We start from the raw sequence: 16,662 nt of genomic DNA on the forward strand, positions 1-16,662 counted from the left end.
AAAATCGCTTGACTTTGTACAAAGGGGGAAAACAATTTGCATTTTGTTTTTAGTCTTTACAAAAATTATTATATTATGTTATATGAATGTGAATTTGAAAACCTACAGATGAAATTGGGCATTTTTGCCAGCATCTTTTGGAAGCACAAGGAGGGAGGGAGGGAGGGGAGGGGAGAGAGAGAGAGAGAGGGAGAGAGAGAGAGAGAGAGAGAGAGAGGGAGAGAGAGAGAGAGAGAGAGAGAGAGAGAGAGAGAGAGAGAGAGAGAGAGAGAGAGCGTGCGAGCAAGCTGCTTTTAGGGGGAAAGGCTGTAAAAAACATTACAAGGTTTTCACAGCATCATCAGGAATGGACATTTGCAGAGTTCATCTGCTTATTCTTGTAAAAATGCTTGTAACAACAGAGAAGTAACTCAAGTAGGAAGGAATGAAAAATGCATTTTATCCTTTGCCTAACCTTTATTTAGCAAGGAGAAAAGTCTCCATCTCCATTTAACTGGAGTAAAATGTGCCGATACATTGCTTTCAGGACTCTCCCAACTTAAAGGCCATCATTATCCATGACACAATAGTTCTCTCCTTTTCAGTGTGAACATCCCAAGGTTTGGTGGTTTTGTAGGTGTTGGAACTTACAGATCAAGAGCAAACCTTTTGTGACGTAGATTCCAGATTGGAAGGTGCCTTAGAGGCCGTCTCATTTTATAGATGAGGAAACTGGGCACTGATTTGCCTAAGGCTGCAGATGGAGTAAGTGCCAGGGGCACGTTGGACCCCAGGTCTTGTGACTGCTCCCGGGATCCTTTGCTGGGGACTCTGCTGTCTCCTTCAATCCAAAGAGAGTTTCCTGAGGAACCTAGGGGATAAGTGACTTGCCCAGGGTCATAGAGATATGCCAGAAGCAGGCTTTGAACCAAAGACTTGAAAACTCCAAACCTGTCACTCTATGGTAAATATTTCTAGAGCCTGAATATCTTCTCTTTCTGTGAAGTTTAAGGGGCATAAAGGGCTGTTAAAGATGTCTCTTATGTGTCTTTTCTAAGGCAAATCCCAACTCCAGGATGCCATATAAACTCTGGGTCAGCATTTAAGAGGTAGGAGCAGGGAGGGAGGGAAGCTTTGTCCAGGACTCGGACCTATCTTGGCAGCCAGAAATCTCCCTTCTGTTATGGGAGGAAAACAGACTCGGCCTGTGTGATGCTGGTGTATATTTTACCCTCACGTATTTTACTTATACCTGTGTATACACTGTTGATTTGCAGAAAGTTAGCTGAAGAAAAATACGAGGATAATGCCAAGCGAATGCAAGCATTGCGATCCCGGCACTTCCAGCAGTTGGGTGTAGACGCGCTGCATGTAAGTCCTCTTGAGTGTTTACTCAATGCCTCGTACCTGTTCTGGGTTTCACATTCTACCTTTGGGTTACCCAGGATCGGCACCGTTGACTCACCACCTGCTGTGGCTTTCCAGGGAGGAGCATCGGGATGTATCTAAATGTTTATTGGCCCACATCAGATTAGGCAGATTACTATATATCGAAGAGCTCAATCTCCCCATAGCACATTTGTAGAGGCCTATCCCTCCTCTCACTCGGCCCCATAGGACCATAGAGGCCATCTCATCCAGCCCCGTCAGGTTACAGATGAGGAAACTGAGGCCCAGCGAAGTTAGGTGAATTGCCTAGCATGACAAAGCTAGCACGTGCCAGAGGCAGGATTTGAACCCAGATCCTCTGAATTCACAGCAACCGCTTTTCAAAAATTTTTTGGCTATACTGTGTCTGCTCCATACTTCCCGATGATGATAGCATTTATACAGAGCTTTGGTAATTTGCAAATGTTATCTCATTTTACTTTATCCTCTCAACGACCATGGGAGGTAGGTGCTGTAATTATTCCCACTTTACATATGAGGAAACTGAGACAGGCTTAGGTTAAGTGACTTGCCCAGGGTCACACAGCTAGTACGTGTCTGATGCAGGATTGGAACCCAGCTCTTCCTGACTCCAGGCCTGGTGCTCTGTCTGCTGTATTTCTTGCCTTACCATGCATTTCCCCTCCCCCAATGTTGTTCAAGCAGTGGTCCAGGATGTCCTGCCTTTGTCATTGTTTACCCTCATTGTGATAATGCTGACCTACGCTGGTCTGATTTTGCAAATGCCCAGCTGCAACCCTAGGGAAAATTCATCCCTGTGAGACCATCTAGTTGGTTAGAGGGAAGAGAATAAGCAGTGATGCAGTGCCTACTATGTGCTCAGTGCTTCACCACTATTATCTCATTGGACGAGCCCTTCCAAACTTATCTAGGCCAGTCCCCGGACATCCGACCATATGGCTCATCCCAGGGTCTGTATCTGAAGCCTTTCTGGCTGGGCAGAACTAGCAAAGCTTGTGCCCCACTGGCACAGCCTTATCACAATCTGTGTAGAGCACTGGACTTGGAGCGAGGAAGACCCAGGTTCAAAACCTGCCTCTGATGTGGTCTAGTTGTGTGGCCCAGGGTTTAACCTTGCAGACTCAGTTTCTCCATCTGTAAAATGAGGAATCGTTTTACAATAAAAAATGGCCCCCAGGTAAAAGTAATACTTGCATGTAATTGCATTGCACAGAGGCACAGAGGATGTTTCAAAATCCAGTTGTCTGTCTAGGAGGAGCCTGTCCTAAAGTCTTACATCCCCCTAGTATGCCAGGCTCTCCCATATCCTCCGGAAGTATATTCACCTCCTCTGATTCTCTAGGGTCATCCTCAAAGTCTCACCTGCGTTCTGATTCTGCTGGCTGTCTAAACCCATTTCTGGTCAGCAGAAGGATCCTTTGTCATGGTTGGGGCTGGTGTTAGAGCCCAAAAACAGCACTGTGGGCTAGGGGCCGAGGGTTGCTCATTGCCTGCCGTGCTCTTGAGAGCTGGTGACCAAGAGGACATTCAAGGAGGTCACAGCAGGCTTTTTTCTCTTGCCTTGTTTGACCAGGGGTCTTAAGGCTTCTACGTTCTGAAAAGTCAGGCTATGCCTCAGGTGATCACCAGCATCTATTCTTGCTCTTAGAAGCTGTCTCTTTTTCTTTCATTCCAAGGTAGAGAGTGGAGCTTTCTGCTCTCTCCTCACCCACTGGAGTCAGTATGCATTCACATACAAGACGCACACTCTCTCTGCCTCACTCCCACTTTGACCAGATTCAGAGGCATGGAAACACAAGAATATTGAGCCAAATCCCAGCTCTCAGTGGGCAGCCAGTGGGTTCTGGATGCAGATATTAGGGGACTATAGGGTTGCATACTGAGGCAGACAAAGGTCTGGATTCTCCTTTCCAGAGGGCGTAAACCCCAGGTTCTCATCTTGAGTAAGTCAGAGAATCCTAAGCACGAGCATTGGTGGGATTCCTTTCCAGTCAGGGGAGGGGCCCATGAATCTTTATTAGTCATGCTAGTCATCTTTAGCTGTCCATCCCCCCAGCTCCGGGTGAAAGGGCTGAGCAATTTATAGAGGAGCAACTTATTCCTAAATGACCAGGACAGGACAAAGACACAAACATATAAATTTCCTGAGATTGGAAATTGAAAAGCAAAGACACAGAAATATGTGCTTTAAGGGATCTAATAAGCTACTTAATACCTTATTCTTGAAGTAACTCTGTGGCATCTAAAAATGCTGTTAATACCATCATCTTAAACAGGGCCATGTCTGATCATTTATTTTACTTTCTGAGCCCCCTATTTATCTTCTTAAGAGATAAATATTTCTGTGTCCTTTTTGTTTTCTGGTATAATTATTATTTAGGAGAGAAGATTTCTAGGGTATCAACACCTACCACTGTCATATACGTATACACATGTGTATATGTATATATATGTGTGTATATAGATACATGTATATATGTATGTATACATCTTTATACTTCTTTCTTTCTGTGTATCTTTCTATCTGTATCTGTTTTTCCATGTATCTGTTATCTGTCTACCTCTGTCTCTTTTCCTCCTTCCTCCCTCCCTTCCTTCCATCCTCCCTTCCTTTCTTCCCTCCTTACCTCCTTCCTTCCTTCCCTCCTTACCTCCTTCCTTCCTTCCCCCTCCCTTCCTCCCTCTTCCCTCTCTTCCTTCCTCCCTCCCTCCCTCTCTTCCTTCCTCCCTCCCTCCCTTCCTTCCTTCCTCCCTATCATCTCTCTCTCTACCTCCCTACCTATCTACCTCCACATACTTCATCACCATGGATACCAGTTATTGCTCTGTGCTATATAACATAGTGATGTCTTTGGTTTGTTGACGTTATAAGCCAGTTTGCCCTCACATTAAGTGGCCCCAGCCTGCTGTGCTTTGTGAATTCTCACTACTTTATAGTTTGCCTGTCTCTGTTCTTGGCTGACGAAAGCAGTCCCTTTCCTCGCCTCCAATTTGCTACATTTAATCTATGATGTCTTCATAAAAGAGATAGCGAAATTCCGTACAATTCTGTCTGCAATAAGATCAAATGGGCTTTGAGTGAGGCTCTGAAGGAGTGAATAAAGCATGTGTGCTTTACTGAATGGTCTCTGTGAAACCAGAGATATTTTATGTTTCCTTCCTGGTGGGTTCAGGTTGCAGGCAGCTGAATTCTGGGTAGGCAGATTGCTGTTGCAACTACATGTAGGCAAGGGTGGATAGAACAAGTCATTGCTCACAGAAATAGATATTATTCAATCAATAAGAAGCAAGGGCTAGAGCTTTGAGAAGTAATGTATGTGTAGATGAAGGATTCTGAACTTGGCAAGGTCACAGACCCCCAAGGAGTCCGTGGAGAGATTTCAGGGGAATGTAAAATTAGATGGGAAACACCCCCCAAAAAATTGTGTCCTCATTTGTGCTAACCTCTGGTTTCTTTGTAATTCCATGTGTTTTATTTATGCTTTCAAGAACATTATTGTGAGGAGTCCATAGGTTTTACCAGACTGCCAGAGGGGTCTGTAACACACAAAAAGGGTTAAGAACCTCAGGAAGATGAGGCCCTGAAGAGACCAAGAGGCAGCAGACTTTCTTATGGTCTGTTTAGGAAACACAACAAATGAAGTCAGTGGGGATAGAAGCAAAAGAGGCCTAACCCAAGGGGGTTTCCATTAAAAACAATGAAGGAAAGAGACCAGACCAGGAGGTAGCAGGTTAAGTGGCATAGGACCCATTTAATGATATCCAGAGAACAAAGGTGAGAGGAAATGGGGAGCCCCATGCATTGTACTCAGACCAAAGGGCTTTTCACTCCCTTGAAAAGGTACAATTTGAGAGACAAGTAAGAAGACACAGTGCAATAAAGAGGAAAAATGGTTCAATCAGAGGAGAGAGAATGAAGGAAAGGAAGATAAGGAAGGAGAAGAAGGGGGAGGAGAGGATGGCACTTCACTTTTTTAGTGTCCCTTTGGGGCTCCTTTCTTCATTTGATCCCCCTCCCTGCCCTGTCCAGACAGTGGTTTAAAAAAAAAGCAGATTTTTGTTTTGTTTTGTTTTTTATTTTTTACACAAGCAGCAACCTCTGCAGCCCTGAGAGAGACAGAGCTTGAGAAAAGAAGGCGCTCAGGCCTGCTTAATCAGAAGAACCTGCCCATGGATGGCTGTTGGCAAAGGTTCTCAGAGTCAGGCTCCAGGAGAGGGGCAAGGTCCTCCAGGGGATGGTTCTGACACCTCCCTGCCATCACTTTGACTCTGGTGGACAGGCTCTGCTTGGGTTAGGCCGGGCTTTGAAATCCTGAAAACTGAACATGAGACCACATCAGGAAAGCTGTCTTCACGAGGGCCACTGAGATGATCAGGGAGGGTCGGGGCATAACCAGGGCCCAGAGCAGCTCTGAGCCCCAGTTCTCACCTCCTCTGGGAGGGAGCACTCTTTTTTTCTGGTGAATTTTACATTTTTATGGGTATCTTTTGTTTTCACATCACCCTCTCTTACAGAAACATCCCCCCTCCCTCTCCTACCCGGGTGGCTGTCCCTTGTAGCAAAGTATACAAAGATTCATTACACGTGGGAACTTGGGCAAATCACCAGTTTTCTTAGTTGTAAAATGAATGGACATTGAGGTCCAGCCCAGCTGCAGATCTGTGATCCGATAAGAAGAAAAAAGGGCCCCAAAAAGCGATGCAACCAAAGTAAGAATCCGATTCTCAGAGTTGAAAGGGAATTGAGATGGCTAGACCCCTGAGTTCAAATCCTGTGTCAGACACTTAGTAGCTGTGTGATCCTGGGCAAGCCATTAACCTCTCTCGGCCTCAGTTTCCTCATCTATAAAATAGGGCATATAAAAGCGCCTACCTCTCAGGCTTGTGGTGAGGCTCAGGTGAGACAGTACAGGGTGTCCCAAAAGTCTTAGGGCAACTTAAAGCTTTATTTATATGGACTCTGTGTATGTGAAAGCACCTTGTGAACCTTAAAGCACTGCATAAATGCTAGCTGTTATTATTGTTATTATTAATTATTGTTATTATTAATAATACCATCTCAGAGGCCCGCTAGTCTCACCAGCGGGGAAAGGGACCGACAAGGGACTGACTAGTTTCTATACCGAAGCAAAGGGCTGATTCTGTCACTGACGCCTCCCACCCCCTTTCTAGGACAGGAACAAAGGGGTGGTTCTGACCCATGGTGGCTTGAGCCAACCAAATCGTGACATATGGCCATTTATCTCCCATCTCAAAGGAGTAGTCAATGGACTTATTGCAGAAGTGAGGGAAGGCCCAAAGGCCCTGTTATCTCGTTAAGTTGAAGGGCGAACTCCCCTACGTGTATGATGTCCAGAGAAATGAGTCATGAGCATTTATTAAGCATTTACTGTATGCTAAATACACTGGGCTAAATACTGGGGGTGTAAAGAGAGGGAAATATATGATCCCTACTTTCTAGGAGCTCACCTTTTATGGGAGAGACAAACATAGAAATAACTAGGTCTGTACAAGACAGAGACAGACACATCCAGCTCTTCCCTGTAAAATGCACATGGACCATAATCATGTCTCCGTGTGAGGTATGTAACTACCAGGATTGATATGTTGATATTGCACATCTTGGGGCTCCATATGTGATGAAGTATTTGAGATAGATTAAATCAAGCCCCTCTTTCTTCTTGCAGAGGGGGAGCAAATGCTCCAAGGAGAGTCCATGGTAACCCCCTTGGTGGTTTCTGAGACCAAAGACTTTGAGGCTCCCTTTTCCAGGGAACAGAAGCACTTTCTGAAATGTGAAAGTCCCCGTTTCACAGGCTTCACAGTATCTCCCTTTGTTCTTAAAACTGTTCTTGGAGCAGCTTTGAACCTTTGAAATTTGGGACCTGCTGGTCTCCCTTGCATCTCAAAACAATCACGGCACACAGCACGCACACCTTTTAAAAAGCCGCGTGACTGCCATCTCCCAAATGCCAACCCTGGCCAGGGCGCTGGTGCATTTTACTTATTAATTTAAGAAGATTAGTTTGAACTTTCCCTTCTGCTCTTAGTAAGGAGAAATTCTTGGAGTATCTCTGCATGACAGCTTTTATTTGTGTGTGTATTTTAACTATTTGCCAAAAGAAAATGGGTCAATTCATCGCTAGCCTCAGGACTCATTGCAGGAACAGTCTTAATCATTTGAAATGCTAATTGATACCAGGCTTCTTTCTAGAGATTTGGACCCTCTGAGTTCTCCCCAAATATTCAGGTTTCCCATTAGCTCTAGGATTACATTGCTTTTACCTTGGCAAATATCGGCTCAAGAACTCCAGATTTTTAGAGCTGGAAGGCATCTTAGCCTCATCTAGTCCAGCTGCCTCCATTTAAACATAAGGAGGCGCTCCATAGAGGTTGAGACTGGCAGAAGGTCATACAGCTAGTTAGTGAGAGAGAGCAGCCCCAGCTCTCCCTACTCAAATTCTAATTCCCTTTTCTTGACATGATCTTGCCTCCTGGGAATTTAATATGTCATATTTTTAATACCTTTATCAATAGGAAGGAAGGTGGGAGGGCAGGGCTGTCTGTTTCATTCTAAGCAGTTTCCAAGACAAGAAAAAAAAAAGATTGTCCTTGTAATCTTGGTGTTTTCTTTTAAATTAGTTGCTAATCAAATACCTTCGTGTTCCTCCAAGGAATCTGATGAACAGGCTTCAGGACATTTGATTGAATCTGAGCCAAGTGAAGAGGAGACACCGGCAGAGCTGCCCCTGACTCATTCTCAGCCAGTCACCTCCCAGGGCTCTGCGGGACAGGAGCCAAGTCAGGGGGCAGCTTCAGACAGACTGTCTACGCATGAACTAGAGGATCATGGTGAGAATTCAGCATTTTATTTGCATCATCAGATCATACTTCTTAGAGGTGGAAGGGACCTTTGAGGTCATCACATCCAACTCCCTCTTTTTACAGATGCAGAAACTGAGGCATGAGAGAGGGCTTGCCAAGGCTTGTGTAGCTAATAAGTGTCTGACTCCAAGGCTAGTACTCTTTTTGTTAATCTGTGCTATCTTTCAGAAAGCATCATCACTTTGTTGGTATGGTGGCCTTGTAAAAGTGGTGCCCCACCCTTCCTCCCCCTACCACAGGACCTTATCTTCCCAGAGAAACTGTGTAATGAATATGTAAATTCAGCTTATTATCAGTGGGAGGGGAGGGGGATGGCTTATCTGTGGTAAGAAGAACAAAGATTTCAGTCCGACTTGTTTTATATTAACTTTCTTTTTATTTATTTTTAATGAGCATGATTTATCTTTTATCCCTTCCACCTTCTCGACCCACCCTTACCGGAAAAGAAAAACAGTCCTTGTAACAAAGTGCACAGTCTTGCAAAACAAATTATCATGTTTTCCCTGCCCAAAACCGTGTTTCTCATTCTTATTCTGTGTATTTAATCCATGGCCTCTCAGTCAGGAAGTGGCTGTCATTCTTTGTGTTGATCAGAGCTCTCAAGTCTTTTGAAACTGTCCATTTTTATGGAGTTATTGTTACTGTCTAAATCATTCTTCTGGTTCTGTTCACTTCACTCTGTATTGGTTCACACAAGTCTTCTCAGGCTTCTTAGAAATCCTCCCTTTCACCATTTCTTATGGCGCAATAGTGTTCCATTACATTCATATACTACCGTTTGTTCAGTCAGTCCCCATAGATTGTGGTATCTCCATAACGGTGGATAGAATTTGGGAAATACTTATCCTGGTGGGATGTGCCACACAAAATCATCTTAGTGTAGTGGCAGCAGCTCAGAACCTGGAAACACGGTAAGTATCTACAGTTTGATCTTATCCCCTTTTGAAAATAGTTTCTATAAGATCTATGCTTTTTAGAAAGACTAAGAAGTCTCTCTAAATTAAATTGCTAATTAAAAATAAGTAAAAATAAAGTTGATAGGGCAAAAGAAAACAAATCTGCCTTTGTTCTTTTCATCACAGATAAGCCACCAAGCTCCCCTCACTGATAGCTGAGAATCAACCTCAAAGCCAGATTCAAATCTTGTTTCTAACATGAATTTAACCTTTTAGTGTTCTAAGTAACTGGGAATAGAAGTTGCAGAGAATGGTCTGACCTGCATTGGTAGGGGGTGATTCCACCCAAGGCTGCACTGTATGCTACCTTGCCTGGGCTCTTCATCCTCCAGCCCAGAAGTCCACTCATTGGAAGTAGCCTCCACACTGCCCTCTGATTCTCTGATTGGATGGCCCCTCCCAGAACCCCCATTTAAGAAGGAAGCTCAGGCCAATTGTATCTCATTCTTCTCCAGGCCATCCTGTACTCAAGTCTTCATCTACTAAGCCCAGGCCGCCAGGTACCTTTGTCTTTTTCCACCTCCCTTCCCCTACAACTCCTTCAGAAATCATCTTCCTTCATTAGAATATAAGCTCCTGCAGGACAGAGGCTATCTTTCTATCTGCTTGTATTTATATTCCAAACTCTTAGCATGGTGCCTGGTACATTAGCACTGCTTGTTGACTAAATGACTGATTGATTGGGAGTTTCCCATACCAAAGGCATTACACATCTAGGTCCCTATTCCCTATTTTTAACCTGAAGATATTTTGGAGAATCAAAATTATGGATGTCTGCTTATTGCCAGGAATGGAAGCTCAAGATCACTGTCCTGGATGGTCAGTGGAGGGCAGGTAACTCATTCTGTCACCTCCTTAGGGGATGAATGACTCAAGTAGGATCACAAGATCATAGATCTGTTTGTCAAGTGAAAGTAAAGTGAAATCATTTCTGAACTTGGCCTGAGGTGAACAGCCAATCCAGGCCTAGGACCCAGGGCCGGAAGGCACCTTACTGGTCATCTAGTTCAGGGCTGCATGTGGCCCCCAGTGTGATTTATGTGGCCCACCTACAAGCATAGAAATTTACATAAATGCTTTAGTAAAAGAAGCTGAGCTACCACACAGCTCTCACTAAAATGGCAAATCAAAATATATTGTCTGTTGTTTTAATAAGAACCTAAGGTTAGACAGCCCTGATCTAGCTCCTATTCTCATATAAAATGACGGGACGGGAAAACTGAGGCCCAGCATGGTTAAATGACTTTCCCAAAGTCTTACAGGTCATAGGCAGCAGGTCCCATGACTGCAAGGTCAACAGTCTTTCTAAATACGGGAACAAGGGTTGAGAGAAGCTAGAGGATTTGGGTTCAAATGGAAGGTCAGCTTCTTATTCTCCATGTGTCTTTGCATATGCTCCTTCATCTCTCTAGCCTGTTTTCTCATCTGTAAATGAGGGAGTTGGACTGGCTGACCTCTAAGGCCCCTTCCTTTTCTAAATTCTAAGTCTGGATCAGCTGTCTAGCTCAGCTCAAATTCACACGGTAAGCTTAGCCTGCTAGTTTTTTTGTTAAAGTCGGTGGTCTCTTCTTCAGCTATAAGGAAACTAGAGCATGAAGACCTTTGGGTTGCAATTTGTGGCTTCCAAAAATGATGTATCAGGAAAGCAATTTCACAGGATATGTTATTGATATAAACATATGTGCATGAAGTGGATTCATATCTTAGAACTTTCTTAGGCATTTTCCAGGGGTTGCTCTATGTTTAACATTATTATTTATGTTTCTTTTCCAAAACTAAGCCTTGGATCAGTAATACTGGCTAGTGGTCCTCTCCCTATTAGAATCCAACATTGAAAAGGCAATAAAACGGCATGAGAAGTTGACATGTGCTCTCTTGGAGGGTAGAGCCCTTTGTTGGCATACAGACAGAGAAAGAATTGTTATTGTTGTCATGTTAGTCCTTTGTTCTTGAATAGGACCAATGACGTACCAGCAGAGATGTCTTGAGAATTGTGCAAAGTCTCACTCTCTCCTCCCGAGTCAATGAGATGTTGAAGAGCAAGTCTACAGTTATAGGTATTAGACATGGAAGGGTCAACCACCTCCTCAAGATTTCTCCCATCTATCGACCCACACCAAAGCCACAGTCATCCCAGGCTAGGTACTTATCACCTCTCACTGAGACTGCGGCAGTGACCTCCTGAATCCAGTCTTTCCCTTCTCCAGTCCATCCTTCACTCAGGTATCAAACTGATAGTCCTAACGTACAGGGCTGCTGTGTTACTCCTTGGTAGAGCCTCATCAACATGGGGACAAAATGCAGATTTCTCTGCCATTTAAAGCCTTCCATAGTCTTTCTAGCCTGATTACCATTACTCTGTCTCACTCACCATACGTTCTAACCGAACTATCTCACTCTTCTCCACACAGAACATTGGTTTCCCAATGCTACATCTTTGCCCAGGCTATCCCTTATGCCTGAATCTGCTTCTAATGCTCAACTCTGGCCCATGGAATCACTAACATCTCTTGAAACTCAGCTCAAATGCCATCCTGTCTTAAGGGAGGTCCATCCTGATTCACTCAGTTGCAAGTTCCCTTCCCCTAGAAATTACTATATTATATACATGTATATTATATATAGTATATATACATATATCTGTGATACACATTCATATATATCTGTGATACACATATATACAAACATGTACACATGCACGCATGCGTATGCATGTGCACACATACGCACAATTTACTTTTCTGTGCGTAGGTTGTTTCCCCCAATTGAACATAAGCTCCCTGAGGGCACAGAATATTTGTTTTTCCTTTATGTCCCTAGTGGCTAGCTTTGTGCCTGGCACATAGCAGACACTTAATAAATCCTTTCTCAATTAAATCCTTCATGAGTTAGAATTAAGTATATTTCTAGAATCAGGGGGTTGAACTAGATGATATCCAATGGTCACTTGGATCCTTATTTGTGACCTTGTTTCAATGGTTTTTTAACGTATGATTGTAAATGACAAGTTGTTTGCCCTGTTGGTTTTTGTCTCCAGATTCCAATATAGTAATTTCTGAGTTTGAGAGAAATAACTTGTCAGAGGGAATAGTTATTAACTCAAGGGGAGTCTGTCAACTCTTTATTTCCACTGGCTTTTCTGAAGCAAAAAAACCCAAAACATAACATATTTAACTGAATGGAATTAGAATTATAATGGAATTAAGGAATCTATGCGATTGGTCAGGATGAGAATAGAATCTGTTTGAAATGGAATAGGAAATAATTATTCTTTTTAAGAACTATAAAGTTGGTGTAACAATTGCCGCATCTGTAAGTATCTTAATTTAATTATGAGCATTCGGCTCATCCATTACCAAAGTCTGGGGAAGAAAACCCAACATTTTGGTTTGATAGTTAATTAGAATGATGAACAGTTACAAGCTTGTGGGTGATTGTGTATCTCAAACATGAAATGAGGCGTCTGCAAGCTAGGGAAATCCACAGAAGTTAGTTGCAGATCCCCTGCCTTTTGGGAAGGTTACTTTTCAACCTGCTAGTCTGCCCAAGGACATGTCTCTATGTGTGAAAAAGGCCTTTTTTTGTCTTTATAATTATCCTGCCCTTTCTGGTTTGGGAAATCCTTTTCAGTCTCACTTTCTTTTGGGTTTCCCCTCTAGGCTGTGAGTTAGTGACGGGAAAAATGATAGGATGAGGCTTGTGCATCTAAATTTGGGACGCAGTATGCAACAGTTGTTTCGTTGAATCCCATTAGAGATCAAAGTAGCTGTTATAATCAAATAAGACAGAGCCTTTAGAACTTTAAAGAAATCATAAATATTTAAATCCCTTTATAGATGCTGCTGGCAATTTGTACATTAATTTTAAACAGACCCCTGAAATCAGCGTATCACAATTTCACTATAGCCCTGTAGCAAATGGTTGAGTTATGGAAATTTATTCCCTCCATGTCGGGAATGGGCGAGCTGCTGAGAAATCTAGAACTCAGAGGACTAAAGCAGGTTCAAAGCATGGCTCCTTAAGCCAACTCTTCAGATGTCCACCATCACTCTGGAGTGGTCTGTTGACTCCCGGCCAACCGGCCTTAATGAGCTGTCCCTTCATGTTGGTCGTTTCAACAACTCTTCAGGCACATTCCCTGCTGACCTTTGCTCAGTGGACAGCTGAGTACTCAGAGGGTGACACCTGTTCAACTTCTGGAGGACCACAGATCCTCTTGACTGTCGGGGAGCTGTCTAAAATTGATATGACCGTTCCCAGTAAAGCATCAACAGAAGAGTTTTCCATGAAATGGGAAGCGAATGACAATTTTTGACTTTGTTAAGTGATGTGCCCAACTTTCTCTTAAGAAGGGAAAAACCTAATACTACTCAATGAATCCAATTCCCAGTCATTGATTTACTGAGTGAAATTAGGAGGAGGATGTTGAGACAGGCTGGGAGGGAATAAAGACAGACAATAATGTTGTTAACCTTGAGTTAGCAAGAAAAAAGCAGAAAGTAGTGTTTGCAAGGCTTCTTTGGGAAGGAAAATTCATTCTTGAGAAATGATGGGTTAAGTGTTTTTATTTCCCTCCTTCTCCACAGCAATAGTCAATTTGGTTCAGTTCAGTTCAATAAGTATTTATTAAGTGCTACTCTACTGCAAGGCCTTGTCATAGTTGGGGGAGGGGGGAAGGGGAAGGGGATATAAAAACATGACCAAAAGGACTCCTTGCCCTCAAGCAACTTATATTCTAGGGTGTTGGATACACCACGGATCATACATTTAGAGCCAGAAGGGAACCATCCAACCCTTATTGCTGCTTATTAGCTAATAAGGAAATGAGGGACCCGAGAGGTTAAATGATTTACCACCCTAGGTTTCACGTGTAGTAAATGGAAAAAGACAGGATCTTATTCCTGCCCTCTAACGCCCAAGTCTGGTGGTTTTTCCACTCTCTCATTTACACCAATAAGTACATATAACATAATTTGAAGAGGGAGGAGGGATTACTAGCAACTAGTAAAGGCTTCTTCTGGGAGCTAGTGTCTATGCTGAGCCTCAGAGGAAGGTATGGATTCTCAGACTTGGCAGAGGTCAGGAAGGGGTGTATTCCAAGGATTGGGGAGGGGCAACCTATCCTAAGGCAGGAAAGGGAATGTTGTGTTCAGAGACTGACAAGGAAGCCGGTCCAGCTGGAACACAGAATGTGTGAAGGAATGGACCAAGGCTAAGTTCATCTTCAAAATACGGAAATTCAGGTTCCTTAGAGATTGGTCCAGAGGCTCTTAATTTTTTGTGACCCCTTTGACAGTCTGGTAAAACCTGTGAGTATCAGAGTAATGTTTTTAAATTCATAAAATAAGAATGCAAAGGATTATTAGAATACAGCTATCAAAATAGTGAAAAAAAGTTCATGGAAGCAGGTTGAAAACACTCAACTAAGAATCTACTGAAAGCATCCAAGCTAGGCTGTCATTCAGAATGAATCTCAGTACATTTGGTTAGTGGTTCATGATGTATTTAGGGCGTAGGTGTAGGGGGTGATAGAAGTGGGCTAGAACGTGGCCAAAGCCTCTTGGTTCTCTCCCCTTTCTGCTTCCTCCACATCCAGGGGCCACAGATGTTTGTTCCTGCTTTTTATCCCAAGGCCTGAGAGGAGAGGGGGGAACTCATTGATGGCTTGTTTAATTTCTTTTTCTAAGATACAATTCTTTAAATATTCTGTTTCCTTTTCTGTTAATCTGAGCAATATATATTTTTGTAAATATTCATCCATTTCACTTAGACTGTCAGATTTATCAGCATATAATTGAGCAAAATAGCTCTGAATAATTGCTTCAATTTCATCTTCATTGGTAGTTCATTTACCCTTTTCATTTTTCATACTGATAATTTGGTTCTCTTTTTTTCTTTTTTTCCTTAAATTATTTCTCTTTGATATATTTTCCAGGTCAGTTATCTTTCCAATGAGATATTTATCATTTTTTCCATTCTTTTAACTTTATCTTGTTTCTTGATATTTCATGGAGTCATTAACTTCCACTTGTCCAAATCTGATTTTTAAGGAATTGTTTTCTTCCCTAAGTTTTTGTAACTTTTCCATTTGGCCAATTCTTCTTTTTAAGGAGTTCTTCTCTTCAGTGAATGTTTGTACCTTTTTTTTTTACCATTTGACTAATTCTGTTTTTTTAAGGTATTTTAAAGGTATTTTTAAGGTATTTAAGGTATTTTCTTCAGTATTTTTATGCCTCTTTTACCAAGCTATTGATTCTCTTTTTATAATTTTCTTTTTTGAATTTATTTTTAATTATTTAATATTTTTAGTTTTCAGCATGATTACTTTTTATAATTTTCTTGCATCATCCTCATTTCTTTTCCCAATTTTTACTCTACTACTCTTATTTGATTTTTAAAATCCTTCCTAAGCTCTTCTAGGAATTCTTGTTGGGCTTGGGTCCAATTCATATTTTTTCATTGAGGCTTTGCTTTTAGCTAAATTGACATCATTGTCTTCTGAGTTTGTGTGTTGATCTTCCCTATCACTTATAACTTTTTATGGTCAGGTTCTTTTTTTATTGTTTACTCATTTTTCCAACCTATTTTTTAATGTTTATCTTTGTGTTAAAGTTGGTTTCTGCTCTCAGGATAGAGAAAACACTGCTCTAAGCTTCAGCTTTTTCATGCTGCTGTTTTCAGAGCTAGTCCTGGGGGGAATGTATGTTTTCAGTGCTTCAAAGTTGTATGATCCAAGGAGAGTGTGCTCATTGCTCGCCTGGTCTACGTTCTGGTCTTTACCCAGGAAAGGACCTTGTTCCCCTGTAGCCACAAGTGCTGGTGCTCCTCTTGGCCCTGGACCTGTGACCAGGTTCCCATTTCTCCTGTGTCTGGGCAATGGAACAGAGCCTTGGACCCAGCAACAGCAAAGAGGCCCCGGTAATTTCTTGTTTGACCCCCTTCCTATCTGTGCACTGAGAAGCTGCTGTTGTAGCTGCCCCTATGTGCTGCTGCTGGTGTTATGGCCGCATGCATTGCGCTCCAGGTGGACCACCACCCTGCTGTCATAGACCTTTCCTGCTGACCTCCTAAGTTATCTTCAGCTGGAAAAATGTCCCACTCTGACCTTTGTTGTCCCTGCTGCTCCAGAATTTGATAAGGTGCTATTTTAAAGTTATTGGAGAGGCATATTGGGAGAGTTCAGCTGAGCTCATGCCAATATTCCACCATTTTGGCTCCACCTCCCCCAGCCCTTATTTTAGCCAAATCATTTACTGGAACTCTTGGTAGACAGCAAAATTGACTGATTTTTCACTCCCTTTTTACTGTTGTCTAATGTCTAGTGATGATTGTGAGAAGCAGGAGAAAAAATAGTTTCACAAGGTATTAATATTGCATCAGCATTTTTCTGATTATGCACAAATGAAGCTGGATATGGATGAGTTTAAATCAC

At 42.6% G+C, this 16,662-nt stretch overlaps 1 protein-coding gene across 1 annotated transcript in view; it reads left to right on the top strand.

Annotated features, from left to right (window-relative positions):
• Positions 1-16,662, top strand: part of NEK11 (NIMA related kinase 11) — a 268,164-nt gene that overhangs the window by 128,108 nt on the left and 123,394 nt on the right. Inside the window, exons 11-12 of the mRNA XM_036761946.1 lie at positions 1,257-1,350; positions 8,064-8,241. Of these exons, the coding sequence (XP_036617841.1) occupies positions 1,257-1,350; positions 8,064-8,241 (272 nt within the window). The remainder of the gene's footprint in view (positions 1-1,256; positions 1,351-8,063; positions 8,242-16,662) is intronic.

Source organism: Trichosurus vulpecula, chromosome 5, assembly GCF_011100635.1.
Source record: "Trichosurus vulpecula isolate mTriVul1 chromosome 5, mTriVul1.pri, whole genome shotgun sequence".
NCBI classification, from domain to species: domain Eukaryota; kingdom Metazoa; phylum Chordata; class Mammalia; order Diprotodontia; family Phalangeridae; genus Trichosurus; species Trichosurus vulpecula.